This window comes from Erythrolamprus reginae, chromosome 5 (assembly GCF_031021105.1).
Source record: "Erythrolamprus reginae isolate rEryReg1 chromosome 5, rEryReg1.hap1, whole genome shotgun sequence".
In the NCBI taxonomy this organism is placed as follows: domain Eukaryota; kingdom Metazoa; phylum Chordata; class Lepidosauria; order Squamata; family Dipsadidae; genus Erythrolamprus; species Erythrolamprus reginae.
In genome coordinates this window covers 62,534,697-62,558,719 of record NC_091954.1, presented here as the reverse complement: position 1 = coordinate 62,558,719, position 24,023 = coordinate 62,534,697, and the positions used below count along the sequence as shown (strand labels likewise).

The 24,023-nt window shown below is 38.8% G+C and overlaps 3 protein-coding genes across 7 annotated transcripts in view; 1 reads left to right on the top strand and 2 right to left on the bottom strand.

Moving 5' to 3' along the window:
* The window catches only part of CFAP43 (cilia and flagella associated protein 43), a 67,930-nt gene extending 59,310 nt beyond the window's left edge, over positions 1-8,620 (bottom strand). For 3 of the 5 annotated variants that reach the window (XR_011559195.1, XM_070752754.1, XM_070752755.1), the window contains exons 1-5: positions 8,493-8,620; positions 6,581-6,834; positions 4,465-4,561; positions 3,539-3,706; positions 2,297-2,447 (exon numbers count right to left, since the gene is read on the bottom strand). Coding sequence is in view for 4 of the 5 variants with exons in the window: in XM_070752754.1 (XP_070608855.1) it covers positions 2,297-2,447; positions 3,539-3,706; positions 4,465-4,561; positions 6,581-6,834; positions 8,493-8,560 (738 nt within the window). In the remaining variant the exon portion in view is untranslated. Of the gene's footprint in view, positions 1-2,296; positions 2,448-3,538; positions 3,707-4,464; positions 4,562-6,580; positions 7,036-8,492 lie in introns of all 5 variants that reach the window. The other 2 variants (XM_070752757.1, XM_070752756.1) reach the window with 2 other exon arrangements.
* The window catches only part of COL17A1 (collagen type XVII alpha 1 chain), a 250,351-nt gene that overhangs the window by 182,630 nt on the left and 43,698 nt on the right, over positions 1-24,023 (bottom strand). The window lies entirely within an intron of this gene.
* On the top strand, positions 10,358-23,028 carry GSTO1 (glutathione S-transferase omega 1). The gene is made up of 6 exons (XM_070752753.1): positions 10,358-10,481; positions 12,968-13,076; positions 15,408-15,630; positions 16,717-16,818; positions 21,163-21,269; positions 22,561-23,028. The coding sequence occupies exons 1-6, from the start codon at positions 10,448-10,450 to the stop codon at positions 22,712-22,714; spliced, it is 729 nt and encodes a 242-aa protein (XP_070608854.1). The 5' UTR covers positions 10,358-10,447; the 3' UTR covers positions 22,715-23,028.

The window sequence follows — 24,023 nt, the reverse complement described above, 5'->3', positions numbered from 1 at the left end:
TGACTTACAACAGTTAATTTAGTGATTGTTCAAAGTTGCAACAACACTGAAGGAAGTAACGTATGACCATTTTCACACTTATGACCATTGTAACATCCCCATATGTGAGTATATATACATAATATTGTATTTATTTATTTTGCCATGTTTATGTACTGTATGTTGGAAGTGGTAAGTCTTTGAGAGCTGTGTGCAATGAAATTTCATTTTAATGTATGCCGATTAGTGTAGTTTCAAAATTACAATAACGTTATTCTAAGTCTAAGTCATGATCGTGTCATCGAAATTCAGATGCTTGGCAACTGGTTCATACTTATGACCGTTGCTGTGTTCCAAGGTCATGTGATTCCCTTTTCTGACTTTCTGACAAGCAAAATCAATGGTGAAGCCAGATTCACTTAACAACCATGTTACTAACTTATAAACTGCAGTGATTCACTTAACAACCATGGCAAGAAAAGTCATGTGCTTAACATGAGTTATTGATGGGTTCATACCAGGGGTGAATGCAGTGGGGTAGCGAAAATGGAGCTCTACTCCAGAGCACCCAATTTGCACTGAAAGATGTTGAAAGAAAATGCAGGGTATCCTGCATAAGCCACGCCCACAGTGTGGTAGTAAAAATTTTGATAGCCCTTCACTGGTTCATACATTATTGTATCCTAGGTGTCTGGGTTATCTAATAGCCTGAAATTAATGAGTTTCTCAAGTTGAGTAAGATTCCTGTCTACTTGATAGATAAACGTAATATAGTTTTATTTAAAATAATATATGTTTCTAATTGACTTCTTTTAGGATCCCCCCCCCCCCAATCTCCCAATAAAGAGCAGCGGTCTCAGCTTTCCTAACAATCCTCATCTAAATATTATCCAGGTTCAACAAGCTTTATAAAAGCTCAGCCAAGGTCTGTAGGTGATGACACCTTGCATGACCAAAATACTAAGTCAACAAAACTGGAATAGGTTATTAGAATGAATAACCTCAACATTCTGTCCTTGGATATATTTGTCACTTATTATTTATTTAGATGGTTTTTTATGAACCATCCATCTCACAAATGACACTCACAAATGAACAGCTAGGGTTAAAAAAGTACATTTCACAAGTAAAGCCCAAAAGCACTCATAAAAATACTTGTTTTCTCTTAATATACTGTGTTTTCAGAACATTGTGAGTTAGTTACTATGCTCCAGAAGAAGATGTTAAACATCACAGGACGCCATCACAAATTAGTTCTGTAATACAGTCAGTCTGTAATATTCAGTCAGTCTGTCTTTACTATACTGAACAGCATCAGTACAAGAAACACATTCATAAATGGTCTATAACACCTACAGTTGCCCAGTTTAATAAACCAGTAAATAAAAATTCATTATACAGTTTAAATCTATAAAGTGGCTTTATTTAGACAGTAATCTAAATCTAAGGCATAAATTTGATAATACTCAAGATTAGTATGATAATATCTAAAAGTACAGAAAATACACATATATAGCAGGAGCTTGAATTATAAAGATATACACAGGCATGCCCTCACAAAAATACCCTTTCATTTTAACATATTCTAATTTACGTTTTTAGAAAATAAAATTAAATAAAAATTACATTTATTTCTTTAAATATAATTTAGGGGGATACACCGATATCGGTGATGGTGAACCTATGGCATGCGTGTCATAGGTGGCACACAGAGCCATATCGGAAGGCCCGTGTGGCATGGACCTATGTCAGTTCCAATTGATTTTCAGCTTTGGGGAAGGCCATTTTCAACCTCCAGAGTGCATTTTTCACACTGTGGGGGCTTCAGGGAAGCTTCCTGAAGCCTCTGAAGTGTGAAAAATGGCCCAATGGGAAAACCAGAAGTTCAAAAAAACAGACTTCCAGTTTGTCCATTGGGCTGTTTTTCACACTCCGGAAGCTTCAAGGAAACTTCCTGAAACCTCTGGAGTACGAAAAACAGCCCAACAGGCAAACCAGAAGTCCATTTTTCTGTACTTCTGGTTTGATTGTTGTTCACCATCCCAGGCTTCAGTGAGGCCTATGTGCAAACATGGGGGGCAGTGGAGGGTGCTCACGCATAGGGGAAAGCGTGGGGATGGTTGTGTGCATGTGCCGGGGGAGGGAATGGGTGTGGCTTATGTGCATGCGGTAGCATGCACAAACACACCCTTTTGGCACACAAACCAAAAAAGGTTCACCATCACTTAGCTATATCATAGTGTGCTAATCTCTATGGTTCTTAACTAATGAGCAGTGATTTCTGATCATAAGAAGTAATATCCAGAATAAAACTAACCTTAAATGTTTCAGCCTCATCTCCTTCCAAGCCAGCAATAGCTGAATTGGGTAGCACAGGACCAAAATAAGGATCACTGACACCGGAATGGGAAAAGAAGCTATTTTCCTCATCTACTAAGGATCCATCTTCAATAGGAAGTTTGACAGGCCTGAAATCGTATGGAAAATAACTGGAATAATGATTTTTTAAATATGAATTAAAAACATGAACATTTGTTTTCAGTATAACATAATCACATTATTTATAAGCATTGGACCAGAGTATCTCCGGAACCGCCTGCTACCGCACGAATCCCAGCGGCCGATAAGGTCCCACAGAGTTGGGCTTCTCTGGGTCCCGTCGACTAAACAATGTCGTCTGGTGGGCCCCAGGGGAAGAGCCTTCTCTGTGGCGGCCCCGGCCCTCTGGAATCAACTCTCCCCCGGAGATTAGAACTGCTCCCACCCTCCTTGTCTTCCGTAAACTACTTAAGACCCACCTATACTGCCAGGCATGGGGGATTTGAGAGATCTTTCCCCCAGGCTTATTATAATTTATGTTTGGTGTGTATGTGCTGTTTGGTTTTTAATTATGATAGGGTTTTTAGTTTTTTAATATTAGATTTGTGCCATTATAATATTGTTTTTATCGTTGTTGTGAGCCACCCCGAGTCTTCGGAGAGGGGCGGCATACAAATCTAATAAATTATTATTATTATTATTATTATTATTATTATTATTATTATTATTAATATGTAAAGTATAACAAATATTTACATTCTGTAACCTATATCTATATTTCATACTCTACTATGACACATTGACTAGACCGGGGTGGCAAACTCAAAACCTGGGACCAGATCCGGCCTGCAGGATGCATAGATCTGGCCCATGGGGCCACCCTGAAAACAGAAAGGATCAGTCTGTGGTATTTCTGTCAACAAAAACAGAGCTCATGAGGACCATGTGCAGCCTCCCTGAGCTTCATTTTTGCTAGCAGAGCATCGTAGGAGGCCATTGCAGCCAAAAACAGAGCTTGGGAGCCCGTTTTTGCTGACAGAATGCTCAGGCCACCACAGGTGCCCCTGACATGAGTGACATTGAGCTGGTCACACCCTCCCTGGCCCTAACCACCCTGGTCCCTTGAGGTCAAACACCATCCTGATGCGGCTCTCAATGAAATCGAGTTTGATACCCATGTATTCTATTTTTTCTAGCATATCTTTGTTGTTACTAACATAAAAGTCATAATCATACTTACTTTGAAATCAGTATGTGCTCTTTGTTATTCCTTTCAATACTCCAAAGGGTTACAGAGGCGCCATTAAATAAACATAACTGATGCCAATTCATAGGATTAAAACTCATAGCAGTTATTTCTATCTCAGGTTCTGATTTACTACATAATAACTCTTTGTTGTGCCAATCCCTGATTAAAAATGAAAAAAAGTAATCTTTTATTTGTTGTACATGCAAAGTATTCTGTTAATATATATTTTATCTCCAAAAATCCAGAAGCTATTCCAATGATAATCTCAGCCAATTTATTCTGACCTATAGCAGGAAAACATGCCAGTTGTAAACAATCTTTTCTTATCTGCTATTTTCTACAATGTGTCCAAGTTAGTACAACATGATATACTAAAAAACTGAACTTTGATTTGGTGGAACCACAAATCTGGTTAGTTTATTATTGTTTAGATGTTTTCTTGCAATTAGGCAACTATGACAAAAGTCTAGGTCTAAGTTTGAAAACAATCACTTAGATAAAATACGCCAGGGAAAAAACATTTTAAGCTTTAAACATAATATTTCCACTTTTCCTTGCCCCTTCTTTCATTTGGGAATCAATAAACTAAGCAGGAATTTACTATAGACAAAAAAATTATCTTGAATCTGAATTTTGATGTTTTGCTCTCTAACAGACTTGGAACCAGAAACCGTCTTTATACTCTGGTTTGGAGGAATCCAGATTTCAACATAATCTAAACTTTTCTGCATTCTGTCCTGGTAAATTTCTAGTTAGTGTAATCATTTCACTTGCAAAAAAAAAGCCAAGCAGAATCATATGCACATAAGCACACTAATTCATGAATACAGAAGAAAGAAAGAGAATTCTGATACAAAATTTGTGTCAATGCAATTCTGACCCACTTGTCCCTATTAAAATATGCGATCAACACTTACCATATTGAAAGGCAAAACTCAGGCAGCGATGAATAACTGGCCAGGTAGGGACCTGTGTGACTGAATGCAAGCAAGGAATAGTCTAGGCTGGCTTGCCCTGAAAGTTAAATGTAGTACAGACTTTAAAGCTTATTAAAACAAGTTTATTTAATATTTTAATATCGTTTTTAAAATTTAAGAGAGATTTAAAAATTTATCAATACATAATAGATGCTATATAATGTGTTATTCCAGTCTTCTATTATTGTTACACTATTCCTGCTTGTCCCTCCCATCACATTAGGGCACAGTGTGATGATATATGAATCATCTCTGCATTAAACTCATTAAAACTGCTTTGGCGCCATGTAACATGGGTTTTTTAACCCCTAAAAAATTTAAACATTCACCTGATGATGTTCCAATCAGAATTTTAGGAGGGTCTTGAAAGGCAGCCCACAGGCGGAAGTTCCTATTTACTGCTGCTATTGGTGCGTTCTGTGCGCAGCTCTGGTAACCGTCATGTGCGCACACACGTCCGAGCAAGATTTTCCTTCTGCACATGTATGGAAAGCAAAATCTCACAAGGGGCCATGCGTGCGTGTGAGATTTCAGCAATTTTTTTGCTTCCACACATGCGCGGAAGCAAAAAAATCACCGAAATCTCTCTCGCACGCACGCATTGCCATGCGAGATTTTGCTTCCTGCGTATGTGCAGAAGCAAAATCTCTTTCAGACACATATGCGCGTCCCGCTGTTCATCCGGAGCTGCGCCCACAGCTCCATTTTTGCTACTGGAGTTATGGTCTATTCCAGAGGTCTCCAACCTTGGCAACTTTAAGCCTGGAGGACTTCAACTCCCAGAATTGAAGTCCTCGATGCTAAAGGTTGCCAAGGTTGAAGACCCGTGGTCTAGCAATGAGCCAGGGTGGTGCAGCAGGTAGAGTGCTGTACTGCAGGCCACTGAAGCTGACTGTAGATCCGCAGGTCAGCGGTTCAAATCTCATCACTGGCTCAAGGTTGACTCAGCCTTCCATCCTTCCCAGGTGGGTAAAATGAGGACCTGGATTGTGGGGGCAATAGGCTGGCTCTGTTAAAAAATGCTATTGCTAACATGTTGTAAGCCGCCCTGAGTCTAAGGAGAAGGGTGGCATAAAAATAGAATGAATGAATGAATGAATGAATGAATGAATGAATAAATAAATAATAACCTGCCACTTCAGCCCCATGTGCTATATAGACTTTTCCCAACCTTATTTCCAAATAATATACAAACATTGCTTAAATCTAATCCTCAATTTTCACTAGCCATTACTTTTTTTTAAAATCTCATTTGCCATTCTGCTCCATCTTTACAAAATTCATACATTATTTTGTTTTACATATTTTATTATTATAATAGACAGTGCCACCCAACCTCAGGAGGCCAACACTTGCACTTTATATCCAGTCACTTTATTATGTCTATGGTGTCCTTCAATTTTTGTAGGGAATTGCTGGAATGGTTTAAATACTGCTTTCTCCTGCATGGTATGAAATGTTTTTGCTATTGTCAATGAAAGGGATCATCTATTTTCTATATCAGTCTACCTAGTAGGGGGTTCTAAAACCCTTTGCTACCAGTTTGTGCACATGTAAAACGCTTGTGCAGAAGCATCCCAAGCGGGTGGGCGGAGCCTCCCATCACCAGTGCTACCTGTTCGCAGAACTGGGCCGAACCAGGAGCAACCCACTGCTGAGTCTGCCTGATATAATTGCCTGCTTGCTTTAGCTGGGCAGCTGCAAATGACTTTTACACCTCAGGCAATCCTATTGGTTATATGTATTATTGACATACATGCCTGCATTCTTCGCCCATCCCTCCCAAAAACATTGTTACCATGATGAGGCAGCAGAGCATGACATGCATGGAGATAATAAAGGACATAGAAATATGAATGTTAGCTTTTTGTTAAACTGAATGCTGCCACAACTATATTGAATAATGCTAACTATAAAATAGACTAGAATAGAATAGAATTCTTTATTGGTCAAGTTTGATAGGACACACAAGGAATTTGTCTTTGGTGCATATGCTCTCAGTGTATATAAAATAAAATATACATTTGTCGAGAATCCTTGTTGTCCTCATACCCACCTTTTAATTTTGCTATTTTCTTTAGTCCTGGATAATTGTAAACATAGATTCTTGGATTTAACTGCCGATCAGAAAAAGCAACAAGATTCTGGCTTGCATTCACTGCAAAGGCTCCAATATTTCCATACGGACATCGCAAGAATGATCTCTCTCGTGTTTCCATGTTAATAAAGATAATGTAATTGCCACAAGAATAAGAAACAGTCCTGTTGTTGATAAATCCAACTTTCCTATTGATGAATCCTTGTACCCACCTTGGGGGAAAAAAATATTTTAAGTGAAATATCTTTAGTTATAGATGACTAAGCTCACCTATTAAATAAAGTGCTTCCTAGTGGAGGTCATATGCCTTCAAGCCAGTTTTGGCTCATCGTGACTACATGGGTTAGCCTCTGTGGTTTTCCTGACAAAGTTTTTCAGGTTTGCAACTGCCTTTTTCTCAACTGGTTTTGTGCCTGAGAGAGGACAAAAAGTCATAGTCTTCTGGTTTCCAACCTGCTGCTTTAGCCAATAAACCAAACTGGCTCTTTTTGCCCAGGTAGGTGGTAGCTATCTATCAAGCAGTTACCCCACAATGTGAGAAAAAGTATGACAAGATATAAAAAATCAGGATATGAAAACTCCTTCTGGGTGAGGAAGTTTGAGCCCTTCATCTTTCCACATTTGTAAGTTGTGCCTAGGCCAGTAATGGCGAACCTATGGTATGGGTGGCACGTGGCACGCAGAGCCATATCTGCCGGCCCATGAGTCATTGTCCTGGCTCAGCTCCAGCATGCATGTGTGCACCAGCCAGCTGATTTTCGGCTTGCACAGAGGCTCTGGGAAGGCATTTTCGGCTTCCAGAGAGCCTCTGTAGCCAGGGGAGGGTGAGAAACAGGGCTACTGGGCCCACCAAAAGTTGGAAATGGACTGTTTCTGGCCTTCAGAGGACCTCAGGGGAGGGCAGGGGGAGGCAATTTTCACCCCCCCAGCATTGAATTATGGGTATGGGCACTTGCGCAGGCACAATAAGTGTGTGTGCGCGCACTCATTTTCAGCACCCAAGGGGGAAAAAGGTTCACCATCACTTGCCTAGGCACTACATTATCCTTACTCTCACCAGATCTACTTCATACCTTGCACCTTTAAAACCCTCACCTCTGCACTCATCAATTTCCTCCCACCACAACTCTTCCTTAATATACATTGTTTTCATTTAATCCCCATGCATTCTCTTCAGCTTCCCCATTTGCAGCAATATCGAACAGTTTAATTCTTTTTTTTCTTGACAATTCTTTTCTTTCAACCCCACTCTTCAATACGACCCTATGATTCCATTAGAAACATCTAACTACTCTTTCCCAACAAACCCCAGGACTGTCTCCAATGATGGAGTGGTGTGAAAAAGAAAGCACACCAACTGCGCTCTCATTTTAAAAACAACAACGACAATTTTATTTCCGTGGGAAATCCTTTAAAAAAACCCACACAGGACAGATTAAAAACCGGGTGATCCTTATTTTAACAAAATCCAAATTTATTTGTTTGCGAGGCCAAAAGCCTTCACTGAAGGAAATCGTGGTGCTCCTATATAGACACACACACACACACACACACACACACACACACACACACACACACACACACACACGATAAACTTTAGGGAAGAATCCACGGAGAGGGACGGCATACAAGTCCAATTAATAAGATAGAGAAGGGGTAGCCAAAGTTGGCTCTTCTATGACTTGTGGACTTCAACTCCCAGAATTCCTGACCCAATCATGCTAGCTCAGGAATTCTGGGAGTTGAAGTCCACATGTCATACAACAGCCAACTTTGCCTACCCGAGATAGGGAATAAAAGGAAAGGTTTTTAGGAAAGCACATCTGAGAAACAACAGAAAGTCTCCCCTCCCTCTCCTTTCCCTTCGTACTTAGGTTCCAGCTCGGCTTTGTGCAACGGGGATGTCGCGCGACGGACACCCACTTTCGGAACCTCCATGCTGCCCGCTGCCTTGCGATCTTCGCCCCAGCCGAGGCTTGCTGTTTACATTCGTATCCCAGCAACCGCAAGATGCTCTCCTGCGATTGGCTAATGCTAAAAAGCCCCTCCTCCTTTTGCCATCGCAGCCCACATGTTCCAAGTGAGTTAGGGAGGGAAATGAGAAAAGTCCTTTAAAAATCCATTTAAGGAATGTCTTCTACCTTAACTACAACTGTCCGTGTGCCTTGACATGCAATTTCTTTCCATTTCTTTTTTTTAAAAAAAAGTACGGCACGCTAAGTGTTAAAATAAGGAGAAGTTTCGCTGCAAGCTGCAGTAGCCTACGTGGGAGGAGGAAGAAGAATATAATTTTTTATTGGACACACAAGGAATTTGTCTTTGGTACATATGCCCTCAGTGTACATAAAAGAAAAGATACATTTGTCAAGAATCATGAGGTACAACACTTAATGATTGTCATAGAATCAACAATCGATATTAATAAAAATCTTAAGGATACAAGCTACAAGTTACAGTCATACAGTCATAAGTGGGAGGAAATGGGTGATAAAGGAATGAGTTACGTTTGTTTTAAAATTTATTTTTCGCACCAGTTACCTTTTCAGACTTTCAAAAAATGGAGTAGCTTTATAAGCTGGAGCAATAATTAAATAAAATAAATAAATGAAAACATTGAAAAAACGTCCTATTTCAACAAGCTCTTGTGAATAATGGCCACTTCAACAGAACAACTTGAATTTAAACCATGACTTATTGCATAAACTGAAAATAATTATGTTTATGCATGATAAGCTATAAATCATGATGTTTAAATTAATAGCTACTTTTGCACACTATGCTGTTCCAAAATTAGACAAACCACTTTATGACATTATTTGACCCTTTAAGCTACATTATTGTAGCAATAGCAATAGCACTTAGACATATATTTATTTATTTATTTGTTTGTTTGTTTTGTCAAGTACAGATTAGTGGTATACAAAGATATAATAATATTCATATACATGATACTAAGTAAAAAAAGAAACATTAGGACAGGCGAGGGAAGGCACACTGGTGCATTTAGGGAGAGGTCAACAGTGGATAGTCTAAGGGTAAAGTTTTGGGGGTTAGTTAGGTGATGATACTACAGAGTCTGATAGTGAGTTCCATGCATCAACTACTCAGTTACTAACTGAGTATTTCCTGCAGTCGAGTTTAGAGCGGTTAACTTTAAGTTGTATCTGTTGTGTGCTCGTGTGTTGTTGTGGTTGAAGCTAAAGTAGTCGTTGATAGGAAGGACCTTGTAGCAGATGATTTTATGGGCTATGCTTAGATCGTACCGTAAATATTTATTTTTTTTGTTTGTTTGTTTTGTCAAGTGAAGATAACTTAATATTAAGATACATGATACTAGTAAAAGTCAAAAATTTGAAAAAAAAGAGTATTAGAAATAATAATATTCAAATACATGCAACTAGTAAAAATAAAGAACATTAAAGACGGGACGGAAGGCACGCTGATGCACTTATGCACGCCCCTTATGCAGTGCGTATTTGATCTTTAAACCTGTTTACACACTGGATGGAATTTGTACTCTTCCTCCCTGTACTTAAACGCACAGAGTCGCAGACCCTTACAGTTAAATCCGCAGCTGCATCCGAGTTTGCCACACCGGAAGTAAGGAGGCTGATCAATTCGCTCTGCCCTCTGCTTCATGTCAATCAACCAGCCTGCAAGTCTCTCAAGCATCCACCGGAGGAGGGAGACGTTACCCACTAAACGAAGAGGGAGGAGGAGCCAAATTACGTCGAGGTGCCAGGGGAGAGAAAAGGCGGAGTCTTAAGGGAAAATTCCGATGTGCGCGGATAGTTCCGTTTTTTCTCTCTGGTGGCCCGAAGCAAGATGTCCGGGGAATTCGCTAGAAGCTTGGGGAAAGGTGAGAAAGGGCTCTGATCTCAAGGAGGAGCATCTTCATCTTCCAATCCAGCTGGCTTAAGACAACCATCCTATTTAGGGCTGCGAGAGTTATAGTTATGATCCGTTCGGGGAAGGCTGTTCTGTGACTAAAGCGGTTGGGTATTCCATATTCCTGGGCTGGCCATTTTTCAAGAACTGGGTGATGATACGCAATAGAGTTTCGTGGGGACATTTATTTCATTTTATTTATTTATTTTGTCCAATACACAATAATACACAATGAAGGTAATAGAGAACACCTTCGAGGAAATAGAATTAGGGAAAGAATAGAAGAGAGAATATAGGATAGAATAAATCAATGAGAGAATAGATGAAAGATATAGGGATAGAAGAGAAGATACTGTATATAGGATATAGGAGACAAAATAGGACAGGGGTCAGAAGGCCCTCTAGTGCACTTATTCATGTCCCTTACTGACCTCTTAGGAATCTGGAGAGGTCAACTGTACAGTCTAAGGCAAACCTGGGCAAGATGCGGCCCAAGGGCCAGATGCGGCCTGCCCGCTGTCTGTGACCGGCCCATGAAAGTCAGTCCAATTTTTCTAGATAAGAACCGGGTGTTCAAAATATAATATATAATTATATATATAATATATAATATAAAATACATAATATAATACAATAATTATAATTTATAATTATAATATAATTAACTCAGTTCTACCCAGTAATATACAGTATTGAGTAGAACTGACTTAATTATGTTAGTCCAGCCCTCTAAAGCCATCCCAATTTCTCATGCGGCCCTATGGCAAAATTAATTGCCCACCCCTGGTCTAAGGGTAAAATGCTGGGGGTTAGGGGATGATACTACAGTCTGGTAATGAGTTCCATGCTTCAACAACTCTATTACTAAAGTCGTATTTTTTACAGTCAAGTTTGGAGCAGTTAATATTGAGCTTGAATCTGTTATGTGCTCTTGTGGTTGAAGCTGAAGTAGTCGTTGACAGGCAGGACGTTGAAGCATATAATCTTCTGGGAAATACTTAGATCATGTTTAAGGAGTCTTAGTTCTAAGCTTTCTAGGACCAGGATTGTAAGTCTAGTTTCATACGGTATTCTGTTAACCATTGATCTTTTGTCTTGTATGGCCAAAACCAATGAATGGGTTTCATTATTATTACGATTGAAAATGCTACATATCTAAAAATTGCACAGCTAAAGGGGTTGAGGGTGTGTACATGCACTTCTAATATGACTTTTGGTGGAATGCATGCTCTGCCATGCAACCTTGTCCTAGTACAGTTACTCTTTGCATGTTTATTTATTTAGAAAATTTATATTGCATCTATTTGCACAGGGTGACTCAAGGCAGCTTACAGGAATATAAAAACACCACATATATAAAATTTATAGCAATAGCACTATAGCTATAGCACTTTGACTTATATACCACTTCACAGTGCTTTACAACCCTCTCTCTCTAAGTGGTTTACAGAGTCAGCATATTTATTGCCCCCAACAATCTGGGTCTTCATCCACCTAGGAAGGATGAAAGGCTGGGTCAACTTTGAACCTGTTGAGATTTGAACTGGTGAACAACAGGCAGCAGAAGCAGCTTGCAGTACTGCACTCTAACCACTGTGCCACCAAGGCTCTATTAAACTAACAGAAGAAAATAATCAAATAATATAAAAGCCCCACACACCCCACACCAGTGACAACATATCACATATTAATGGGCTACATCCCGTTCTTAATATTATCAGACATTCAGATTGCTTATAATTTGGGCAATAAGTATTACTCTAACAAAATGATGTTTTGTATTCTTGGCATTCATTCCTTTCTATTATGACTCAAATGTAGATATTTGTATTTATAAAACACATGAAACTTGGATAGTTTAAAACTTGGTTTATTAAATTACCTTCATTTGGTTTTTTGCAACATACTACTATACACTAAACACACTGTAAAAAAGCAGTACAACACACTACCCAAACTTAATATATTGTAAGAAGACAAGCTGTGTAGGATAAACTATTGGAATGAGTAACGGTAATGAGAAGGTATAGCAAGAAGAGTGACTATACTTGCTTTGAGAGTTTTATTTCCTACCTTTTCCCCTCTTCTTGCATATTATATACCTTAATGCCCTGTTTTCATTATTGACTTCTGGGTGGAGACTTTGTGGTATCTAAAGCAGAACAATTAGATTTTCTAACAGCTTTTTTCATATATTATCAACTTTGCTAATTAGGTTTAGTTTAGGTTTTGTATAACATGGCATCTTTGTTGTTGCTGTTATATTGTTGTTATCCTTGGGATGGTGTTCATCTTTTCAAGAGTGGGGGGGGGGTTGGAATTTCATTTTAATGTGTGCCATTGTTTATACAGCTATATAACAATCATAATCTAATTTTTTTGATAGCTTGTTGTGTGTCTTCAAGATGGAATCTAGTTTTTATTAGTTATGACTGGAGATTTGAACTTGTCTTTCAGGAAACGTAGCCCCAGGGCCAGTGCCTGAAGGAACGATCCGTCTGTACAGTATGCGTTACTGTCCTTTTGCGCAGAGAACACGACTCATCCTGAAAGCTAAAGGAATCAAGTATGAGAGATACCTGCCTTCTATATTCATTATGACTTAATGTAAAAATACCATTCTTTTTTGGTTGGACATTCACAGATATTGTCTTCAAAGACTTGTTGCTTTCCTTCGTTTAAATATCATAGTACATTTTCAATTTCAGATTTGTTTCTTGGTTCTGAAAAGTAGTGTAGAAATATAATAGGGAAATTGATGGCTAGCTAATGGGAAGTGAGTGGTTGTTTTCTTTTAAAATTTTGGTATTTCTATTGCTCCGATTATATAATATGTTTTCTTCATTGTTTGCAGGATTTGTCTTGTGATGATTGTAGGTCATCTCGCATGACTAGATTATTAGCCTTAGAATGTAATGCAGTATTTCAGGCATTGACATGCCTGAGTTACATTCCTTTTGGATTTCAAAGTAACTTGAAGGAATATGGCATTTAGTTATTTTTTAAGTGTCTCTCAGTCTTTTTAAGTAGTGAGCGAACGTGTGCATATAATCAATTTATTATAATATTAATCTGTTTTTGTATGAACAGCCATAGGCCATTTCTTTACATTTTTAAAAACCGTTTCCTCCATGCCATACCAGTTAAAATAAAACCAGAATTCTAGAGATGAATTTAACTTCTAGTGGGTTTATAAATAAGTCTGTTCATGCAGATTTCTTGCAACCATATGAAAGTGATTAGCATTTATTTGTTTGTCTGTTTGTTTGACTTATATGCCGCCCCTCTCCGTGGACTCGGGGCGGCTCACAACAGGCAAAAAGATACAATATAAAACATTTCTAAGCCAATTAATATCATAAAATAATTACTTTAAAAATTGTCTTAAAACTAGTAATTTTAAAAAATGAACAATCACATCCATTGTTCTTTCAAGGTCCTGTTTTTTTTCTATTTTTATTAGGATATGTTATTTTTTTTATCGTAATGCTAATGAAGATTACTCCTGTTGACATTCTGAGATCATCTAGTTATGTTACCAAAGGATGACACCTGCTTAACTATTAAATATACGGTGATTATACGTCAGGGAAAGGCTAGTATGAAGTAATCCAAGGGAGAGTTATTCTCTTAACCATGTATGCAATTCAGTAGATTGGACATAATCTGAATCTTGTTCCAAAATGTTGTTGAAAGAAAGAAAGGAACATGTAGTCAGGCTGTAAATGCAAGCCACAGACACTAAGTTCTTTGGTTGTCCTATTTGAATGTGGTGGACAGCCTTATGTAGACAGACACAAATAGATCCCTAAAATCAGAATCTAAGAGTCTTCTCTTCCAGTTTCCAAGAGTTAATGCCATGTTGTATTTTTTAAACAGCATAAAGCATGAATTATTAGTCGTATCTTTTATTTTTATTTAGTTATTTATATCCCACCTTTATTATTTTTACAAATAACTCAAGATGGTGAATGTATCCAGTATACCTTCATCAGTGGTGAAATCCAATTTTTTTTACTATCAGTTCTGTGAGCATGGCATGGTATGGCTTGGTGGGCGTAACATGGTGAGCATGGCAGAGGAAAGTCCCCATTCCCTCCCCGCTCCTGGGGGAAGGATATTGCAAAATCTCAATTCTCACCCTATTCTGGGGCCAGCCAGAGATTAGATTTAGATTAGATTAGATTTATTGGATTTATATGCCGCCCCTCTCCGAAAACTCGGGGCGGCTCACAGCAAGACAAAAACAATACATAATGACAATCCAATACCCACCAATCCAATGACAATTTTAAGCTAAAATTCATAAAAAACAACCCCAGAGTTTTAAAACAAATAAGCAAAACACGCATACAATCAATCTAATACCAAAACAACATGGGCAAGGGGAGATGTTTCAGTTCCCCCATGCCTGACGGCAGAGGTGGGTTTTAAGAAGTTTGCGAAAGGCAAGGAGGGTGGGGGCAATCCTAATCTCAGGGGGGAGCTGGTTCCAGAGGGTCGGAGCTGCCACAGAGAAGGCTCTTCCCCTGGGTCCCGCCAGACGACATTGATTAGTCGACGGGACCCGGAGAAGGCCAACTCTGTGGGACCGAACCGGTCGCTGGGATTCGTGCGGCAGAAGGCGGTCCCGAAGGTATTCTGGTCCGGTGCCATGAAGGGCTTTATAGGTCATAACCAACACTTTATTGGTCATAACCAGAGATGGTATTTGCCGGTTCTCCAAACTCAAAATTTCCACTACCGGTTCTCCAGAACCTGCTGGATTTCACCCCTAACCTTCATCCTCTTATTTTCCCCATTACAAAAACTTTGGACAACCTCATTTTTGCATAGCCTGTTTTAGTAGCATATTCCTGAAATGATTAACCTGATGGTTTCATCTCATTTTACTTAGCCATGAAATTGTTAATATCAATTTGAAAAACAAACCCGAGTGGTTTTTTGAGAAGAACCCATTTGGAATGGTACCTGTGCTAGAAACAAGCAAGGGCCAGCTGATCTATGAATCTCCAATCACTTGTGAATATTTGGATGAAGCTTACCCTGAAAAGAAGTTGTATCCTGCGGACCCCTATGAAAAAGCTTATCAGAAAATGCTGCTGGAATATTTCTCCAAGGTATTCCTAGAGCATAGCAAGAAATTCATTGTAGTGTGAAAGATTTTAAGTGTGGAAAATTCATTTTAATGTGTTGAGAAATGCTGTTCAATTAAGTGACCAATTAATTAATTCAATCAGAACTGAATAAGCTTCTTGGATGAAAAGTGAAATGTCTTTCTTAAGGAAAATATTATAGTCTTTTGAAATAAAACACTTTGAGACAACTAAATTGTTAGTTAGAATTAGTCCTAGAAATTCTGTCTGTCCCAGCAACCTGTGGTCACTTGATGATGATCTGATAGCTTTGGAACTGGCTCTTGTCTACAGCAGTTGTAGGACTCACACTCCCGTGATCACTATTTGCAATCTTCCTGGCTGGGAAGCAAAATCAATAGGGAAGCCAGCAAGAAAGGTCCCAAGTTGCTTGGGAAAGTCTCCTCCATCTGTGCATTCTCCCTGATGCTTTAGCTCATATCCAGCCTCTCCAGCCACTCACATACCATTGGGTACCTGCCCTCCAACAGGGGACAACAGATACCCTATCCTGCCACATTTGTACATCCTTTCACCATTCATCTCTCAAGCAACATTTCCCACCAAGCAACAACTACCCATAGCCCTGATGCTTTCCTGGCCTGCTCCCTCTCTCATCTGGCAGAACCCACTTACCTGCCAGTCAGCCTGCTTGCAAGCCACGTGGTACTAGCAGCTTCTTGCCAGATTTCCTGTTCAACTTGGTTGTTGGAAGACCGCAATGGTGAGGATATTGTTTGCCCTAACAGTCCACAATTCTTGTTTAACAGCAGGGATTGCTGATGCTAAGCAATATGACACTTTGCCACATTGCTTAGCAATGGAAATTCTGGTCCTAATTGCTGTTATAAATAAAAATGGGGCTCATACAAATAACAACAATAATAATAATAATAATAATAATTATTATTATTATTATTACAAGGACAATTGATTCATTGTTGGTTGATTGATTCATTGTTATTCAGTTTATTCTGGGATTGTCTCTATATTCCCATCATAATTTGTTTCTTGAATGAAAATCCTATGTTTTTATGTGTCTTGGTAATGTATCATTTCTAATTTATTTAGCTACCTCCAATAACCTACAAGTATACTCTGGCTATCAGGAATGGTGAAGATGCATCTGTACCAAAGAGTGAATTCCAGGAGAAGCTTCTCAAGTTCGAAGAGGTAAGTGGTCCATGATGTTATTTCTTTTAAGAGAGAGAAAAAAAGAAATATCATAATGAATTATAGGTGCTCTAACTTAACTTGCTGCCAGTTCGCCGCCCACTCCACCTTGTAATTAGATTAGATTAGATTTATTGGATTTATATGCCGCCCCTCTCCACAAACTCGGGGCGGCTCACAACAATAATAAAAACAGTACATAGTAACAAATCCAATGCCCACCAATCTAATTACAATTTTAAGTTTAAAAATTCATAAAACAATCCCAATATATATAAAAACAGGCACACAGTCAATCAATCAAACGGCAAAACAACATGGGCAAGGGGGAGATGTTTTAGTTCCCCCATGCCTGACGACAGAGGTGGGTTTTAAGGAGTTTACGAAAGGCAGGGAGGGTGGGGGCAATCCTAATCTCAGGGGGGAGCTGGTTCCAGAGGGTCGGAGCCCCCACAGAGAAGGCTCTTCCCCTGGGTCCCACCAGACGACATTGTTTAGTCAACGGGACCCAAAGAAGGCCGACTCTGTGGGACCTAACAGGTCGCTGGGATTCGTGTGGCAGTAGGCGGTCCCGAAGATATTCTGGTCCGGTGCCATGAAGGGCTTTATAGGTCATAACCAACACTTTGAATTGTGACCGGAAACTGATCGACAGCCAATGCAGACTGCGGAGTGTTGGAGTAATATGGGCATACTTAGAGAAGCCCATAATTGCTCTCGCAGACTGCCAATTTTTTAAAAAAAGCCAGAAACAAGATGGCGACTACATGCACAGCGCATGCTCAGAAGAAAAAAATAAGATTTTAATTTTTTTTTAAATTAAGAAAAGATCGTGGCGCCCACGGACCGACACTGACCAAACTGGTTCCGTGACATCATCATGATGTCACCAGTGGGTCACTACCGGTTTGGGCAAATTGGGAGGAACCCACTTCTGATATGGGCACTCGCGTGCCCTATCACACATGCCCGCATCCTTTTTGCACCTGAGCCAAAAAAGATTTGCCATTGATATACAGTGATCCCTCGATTTTCGCGATCTCGATCTTCGCGAAACGCTACACCACGATTTTTCAGAAAATATTAATTAAAAAATACTCCACGGTTTTTTTGCTATACCACGGTTTTTCCCACCCGATGACGTCATACGTCATCACCAAGAGTCACTTCTCTGTCTCTTTCTCTTTCTTTCCTGTCATTCTCTGCTTCAATCATTTTCTCATTTCTCTTTTTGTCTCCCCTTTTTTCTATCATTTCTCTCTCTCTTTCTTCCTCTCTCACACTCTCTTCCTCCCTCTCTCATCTCTTTCTTTCCTTCTCTCTCTTTCCTTCTCTCTCCCCCCCTCCACTTGCCCACGAGAAGAAAAAAAGCAACCTCTGCCGGGCAGCTCCCCTTGTGCCCCCGCTTTGTGCCTGCCTCTTTTGGGGATTTTTTTTTCTTTTCTTTTTTCGCCTTTGGTCTCCCATTAAGCCTGCCGCTTGGCCGCCGCCGAGGAGAAGCGCGGGGAGGGCGAGAGAGATCGTGGCATGCGAGGTCCCTGCAGAGCAGAGGGGGTGGCTGAGGCGGCAGAGGCGTAGCGGCGGCAGGCGAGCTTGGAGCCTTGCTTCGCCTCCTTCGCTGCAATACAAACGAAGGGGTCAGACGCAGCCTCGGCGAGCCGAAGGTTTCCGCGGCTCTGACCCAGAGCAGGAAGGGCTGGTGGGGGCGGCGAATCCACCTCCCCAGCCACCGGCTCCACCATCTGCGCATGCGCGGCCATTGAAAAAAAGGGCGCGCATGCGCAGATGGTGTTTTTACTTCCGCACCACTATATCGCGAAAAATCGATTATCGCGAGAGGTCTTGGAACGTAACCCTCGCGATACTCGAGGGATCACTGTACTAGTTTAATATAGTGTATAACTTCATTTGATTTAAATGAAGTTGTTTGAATCTGTCCGCTAGGGGGAGCAATTCTCCTACAATACTTGAGTATGTGTGGTTTTATCTGAGAGTTTCATGGCACAAGTCTTGACTACTGTGAGTGCCTTATGCTTCTTGCATCTTTATAGAAGTTCTTTACATAAGATTTATCTAACTTATAAAATGTTATTTTTTATTTTAAGAAAAATCAAACCAGCACAAGCTCATGGTTTTATTACTTCTTCCATAGAAAGAGAGGAGAGGGGCTGACAGATTCAGAAGTATGTAGCATGGAAAGAGAAATGAAAAGAATCCACAAAGAGGCCTTTTAGGAATGCTGATTAGGAATCAGGCTGCAGCCCCAAGCTTCAATAATATGGACTTCTAATTCTCTTCTTGAAATCCCAGAAAATTCATGCAGGGCTTCTGAAGAGAGATAAAGTTCATGTCACTCTTGGTGATTCACTGTTTCCCTTGTCATTCGTTTTAGGATTCCTAACAGTTTTTTTTCTTGGAACTTATTGGACAGATTCCTATTAACATTCTTTCTGGTATTGCTAACCTTAGCTAGGAAAGTTGGCAAACGGTATTCTATAGGAGAGGTGACCTGCATATATTTCACCAAGATGAAATTTGTGTAGAAGATCAGTTGTTTTGTTTTAAGTCCAAGATGAATGTGCAATTCTACTGAGCACAAAAGATTATATCCCTTCATTTCAATCCAATTTCTTCTTAAAAAACAGACCTGGTAGAAATTGCACGGTATTAAGAAAATATCACAGCTGTCAAACTCAATTGTGTCACGTGATATATCATGATGGGTTTTTTGCCTTTGCAGAGGCAGGGTAGGTGTGTTTTGCGGAGGCAGGGTAGGTGTGGTCTACCCATCATGCATCCAGCCTCCGGGCTGTGAGTTTAATAGTCCTGCCCTAGATGATAGTATACCTGGAGGGATGTGAATTTACACCAACCACCATCAGCAGGTAGTTTAGGGAAGGCATTGCTCTGACCTACTTAGCCAGCAAAAAACTCCCTTTTCATCACACTTCATCTAATTAGGGATTCAGCTATAACAGTAGTTGCAAGAGCAGGTCACCAATGATTGGCTGCTCCTGGTTCTGCGAACCGGTAGCAGTGGCGGCAGCATGCTCCACCCACCTGCCCACCCAGGACACTTCAGAAGCATCACATGGAGAAGCATCGCACGCAACACAAACATGCACATGAACCGGTAACAATGGGTTTTACAACCCACTACTCAGGACACCCAATAAAAGGACAGTGACCTGATGGTACCACCTGTATTATTTAAATTGTATGACATTTTCAAGTTTAGTTCTGCAGATCTTGCCTTTGATTGCATGATAACACAGAGAGTCTATTTATCTCTATTATCCTCCTTGGGAATTTGATAGTCCCTTTCTTGGGAGGTCTCATTTTAATGACTGGAATCTTTCTGAGTTTACCATAAAGTACTTTTCTAGTCATTAAAAGATGGAACTGATAATGTCACTTTCTCGAAAGGAGTCTACATAAAAGATTTCAAGCAATCTAAAGGTCATGTTACTGACGAATGTATCTGTCAGAATACTAGTGAGTTATTCACTAGTAAAGGACAAGGACAACCCTCTCTGAATGCTAGCTCCAACCTATGAGAAAGGGTGTATCAGGTAAGCCAACACCCCTTTCAAATCAGTCTGAGTGCAAGACTTGGAAAAAAATTATTGAAACTCATTTTTTGAAATTAGTAATTTATGGCATTTTAGAATCTTTGGGAATTTGTTAAACTTGAAGCAAAGCTGATCTGAACTCAAAACACTTCCAAGGTACTTGAATTGATCAGAAGTTGAGTTTTATGAAGATTTATGGCTGAAACTATTTATAGTGAAAAGGTCTTTGTACTCTTAATTTGTAACATTGTTTCAGGTGGTTGTTTCTGCTTTTGGAAAAGATGGATCCTAAATACTATAGGGAAACAATTTCTCCATTGATCCATTTTTACTGTCCATCTTCTGTTTTGCTCCCTTTCACTTTTGTGGTTACGTCTATTTTAAGCACTTCGACGATTCTTTTCCCTCATACTTTTTTTTAAAAATCTGATTTTACAGTATTTTTATTGTAATATTCCCATATGTTTTACTTTTAATAGCTTAATTACACATAAAAGATCTTGAATTTTGGGGAAGGAAAGATGTTGGCACCTCTGTGTCTACTATGCATGTTTTAAAATTTGGATTTAATGTTTCCTGTACCTACCAGTATTAACATAATGGGGCAGTATGGAAGTACTTTAAATAAATACATCAAATTATAGACAATCTAGAATAAGAATTACAGTGAAGCATCTTTATAATTTTTCTCATCTTTCTATATTTAGTTTCTGAAAATATGATGTCAGGCCTTACTTTTTATTTAGAAATGTCACATCTTCTTATATCTTAGATGCTTGCAAACCACAAAACTAAGTTCTTTGGTGGAAATTCAGTATCCATGATTGATTATCTAATCTGGCCATGGTTTGAACGGATTGAGGCCTTTCAGTTAATTGAGTAAGTATTTGGAATCTTTTACCGTTTTTGCTCTTAAATCTTGTGCATGATTATTTTGCAGATTACTGTTATGTTTTATTTGTAATTTATGTGGAAGTGATGCCACAAGGAGGCAAAAGAGAATAGGAGAATTAACTTTTTTCTGTTTTGTCTGTGTCCATTAATCTTCTAACTTTGCTGCCTAAGGCAAGTAGATGAAATACATTTTTATGAGAAATAACAATTTCAGAATTAGAAAAAGCAATACAAAAACAAAATAACAACAAAATGCCAGAGCCAGGTGGTATTCCAGCGGAATGTTGTTAGGAACTGTTGAATCCATGAAAAAATTATTATTGGTAACATTTAATGAGATTTTAAACAAGGGAAAAATACCTAAAACTTGGGCAGAGTCAACAATAACATTAATCCCCAAAGATAAATCAGAAAAACAAAAGATACAAAATTATAGACCAGTCTCGCTGTTGAACATTGATTAAAGATCTTTGCGAAAATAATGGATGAGAGATTTAAAAATATAATCAATAAACCTATTCATTCTGTAGCTTTCATGTTCCTCAACGCTCAAAAGGCCTTCAACAATTTTAACTTGGAATTTTTTAATAAATAAATTGGAAATGATAGATTTTGGCCAGAAATATATTAGAATGATTAAAACGTTACACTAAAAAAAATATGGCCAGAATAATTGTAAACGATGATATAAGAGATAAATTTAATATCCAAAAACAAGTCCAGCAGGTATGTCCATTGTCCCCCTTATTTTTTATATTTACCTTAGAAACATTTTTACATCAAATTAGGCAAAACCCAAATATTGAAGGATTGAAAGTCAAAGAACAAGAATATAAAGTTCAGGATTTTGCAGACAACTTGGGAGTAAAATTTGAATGATAGAAAAATTTGAACGATAGAACTTGGGAGTAATGAAGTAAAGAAAATAATGATAGAACTTGGGAGTAATGAAATCATTCATTTGATCTAAACTACAGCTACCTGGCTATATCTGTAGAATGCTCCTTTAGACAGGTCAAGCCCAATCCAAGTTGAATATCACATTTCTTTCTACATACACTTAGTAATGTAAAAAAATGTCTTGAGTCATCCAATTTAATATATTCTCCATACCAGTTAATGATGACAGGGCTTCGCACAAAGTTCTTTCCCAGTATTGAACCTGGATCCTTTCTATACTATTGACCCAGAAGTTCCACTGAAACTATCTAATGACAACATGATCACAGATAATTGCCTCAAAATTTCAGTTACTTCAAATCTTTTTCTTTTCCAGATGTTTGGACCATACTCCAGAGTTAAAATGCTGGATTGATTTGATGAAACAAGAGCCAGCTGTTCAAGCCATAATAACTGATCCTCAAATCTTTAAGGGCTTCTTTGAATTATATTACAATAATAATATTGAGGCCTGTGATTATGGGCTCTGAAAAGGGATATTGACAGCTATTGCTCCAGCTTGTCATCTGATATTGGAAATTGTTTAATTTTGTTGTGTATTGTGTTATGTTGCTAAATGAATATGTAATTGGACTGTTACCTACAATATACAGTGTGTTTCCTTTCAAAGGGAAAATGGCCAACATTGTTCAGGAAGAAAAGCTTTTTTTAACCCTTCCTACTAATCTAAATGAGGATGTTGACTTATTTGCCTTGTTTAGTTGCTTAGGGGAGGCATCAATTTGATTGTCTTGTGTGTGGAAATTGATTATTCCCTTTTATGAATAAAAACACTTCACATGCAGAGGATTGCTTTTATTTGCAGCAGACAGTAAAATATTTAGCAGGGTATACGATGGCATGAACTAAACTTAGAAATTAGTAGGGCGTGTGTTGGGTGAACTAAATGCTTGTGAGCAAATCCATAATTTTTCCTGGAAGGATGTTGTAAGAGAAGGAGAATTCCAAGAACATTGGAAGAAGATTTATATACAATCACTCACATTTATATCATCAGCAAGCCAAAAGATTGAACTGTGGAAGCTTTGCATGCAAAACCTGTGTTTTATTATGAAGCTATAGCCTTCCATTTTGTATTCACTTATTTAGGCATCTGGATAGGAAATTTGAACAAACTGGCATGCATAGAGAACTGTTGTTCCTAGAGCAAAGGGTCCCTTGATCTGGGAAGTTACTTTGGTTCTTCTGTATTGTTTTTCAATTTGGCAGAGAGATGAACCATGATTATTTTATAATTCTCCCAGTGTCCCCCAGAGGTTTTCAATTTTAGGTTTTTCATGAAGAACCAGCATATCCCAATATAATGTTGCTAAGACAAATTATAGGTATTCCTCAGTTAACAAGCATTTCTTTAGCAATAGTTTGAAGCTACAGCACACTGAAAAAAGTGACTTATGGCCAGAATTTGCCCTTACAATTGTCACAGCGTCACCACAATCACATGATCATGATTTGAGATCTTGGCAGTTATTGTGTATTTATGACAGGAAAAACATCCTCAGTTGCCATTTGTGATCTTTGCAGACACTTTCAGCAAGCAATGTTACTATATTAGTAAAATATATGTAGATAAAATCAGACTCTGGAACACAACTATGTAGAAAGCATTTGGTTTTGTTTGCTTGCACTTAAATTTAGATCAGTATGATAAATGCACACTTCTGGTTTTGATTTATTTGTATTTACCTCAGGACACAGCCTTCCATCTGAGGCTTGAACATACTTTTGTCAATCTCAACCATAAATTTATTGTCCCATATATAAGTCTTGACTTTAAAT

Bases quoted from the DNA above. Each gene is read 5' to 3' on its own strand.
- GSTO1 (XM_070752753.1), top strand. From the start codon at position 10,448: ATGTCCGGGGAATTCGCTAGAAGCTTGGGGAAAG. The intron at 13,077-15,407 runs GTATGAGAGATA...CATTTTACTTAG, and splicing joins CTGAAAGCTAAAGGAATCAA to CCATGAAATTGTTAATATCA. The intron at 15,631-16,716 runs GTATTCCTAGAG...TAATTTATTTAG, and splicing joins TGCTGGAATATTTCTCCAAG to CTACCTCCAATAACCTACAA.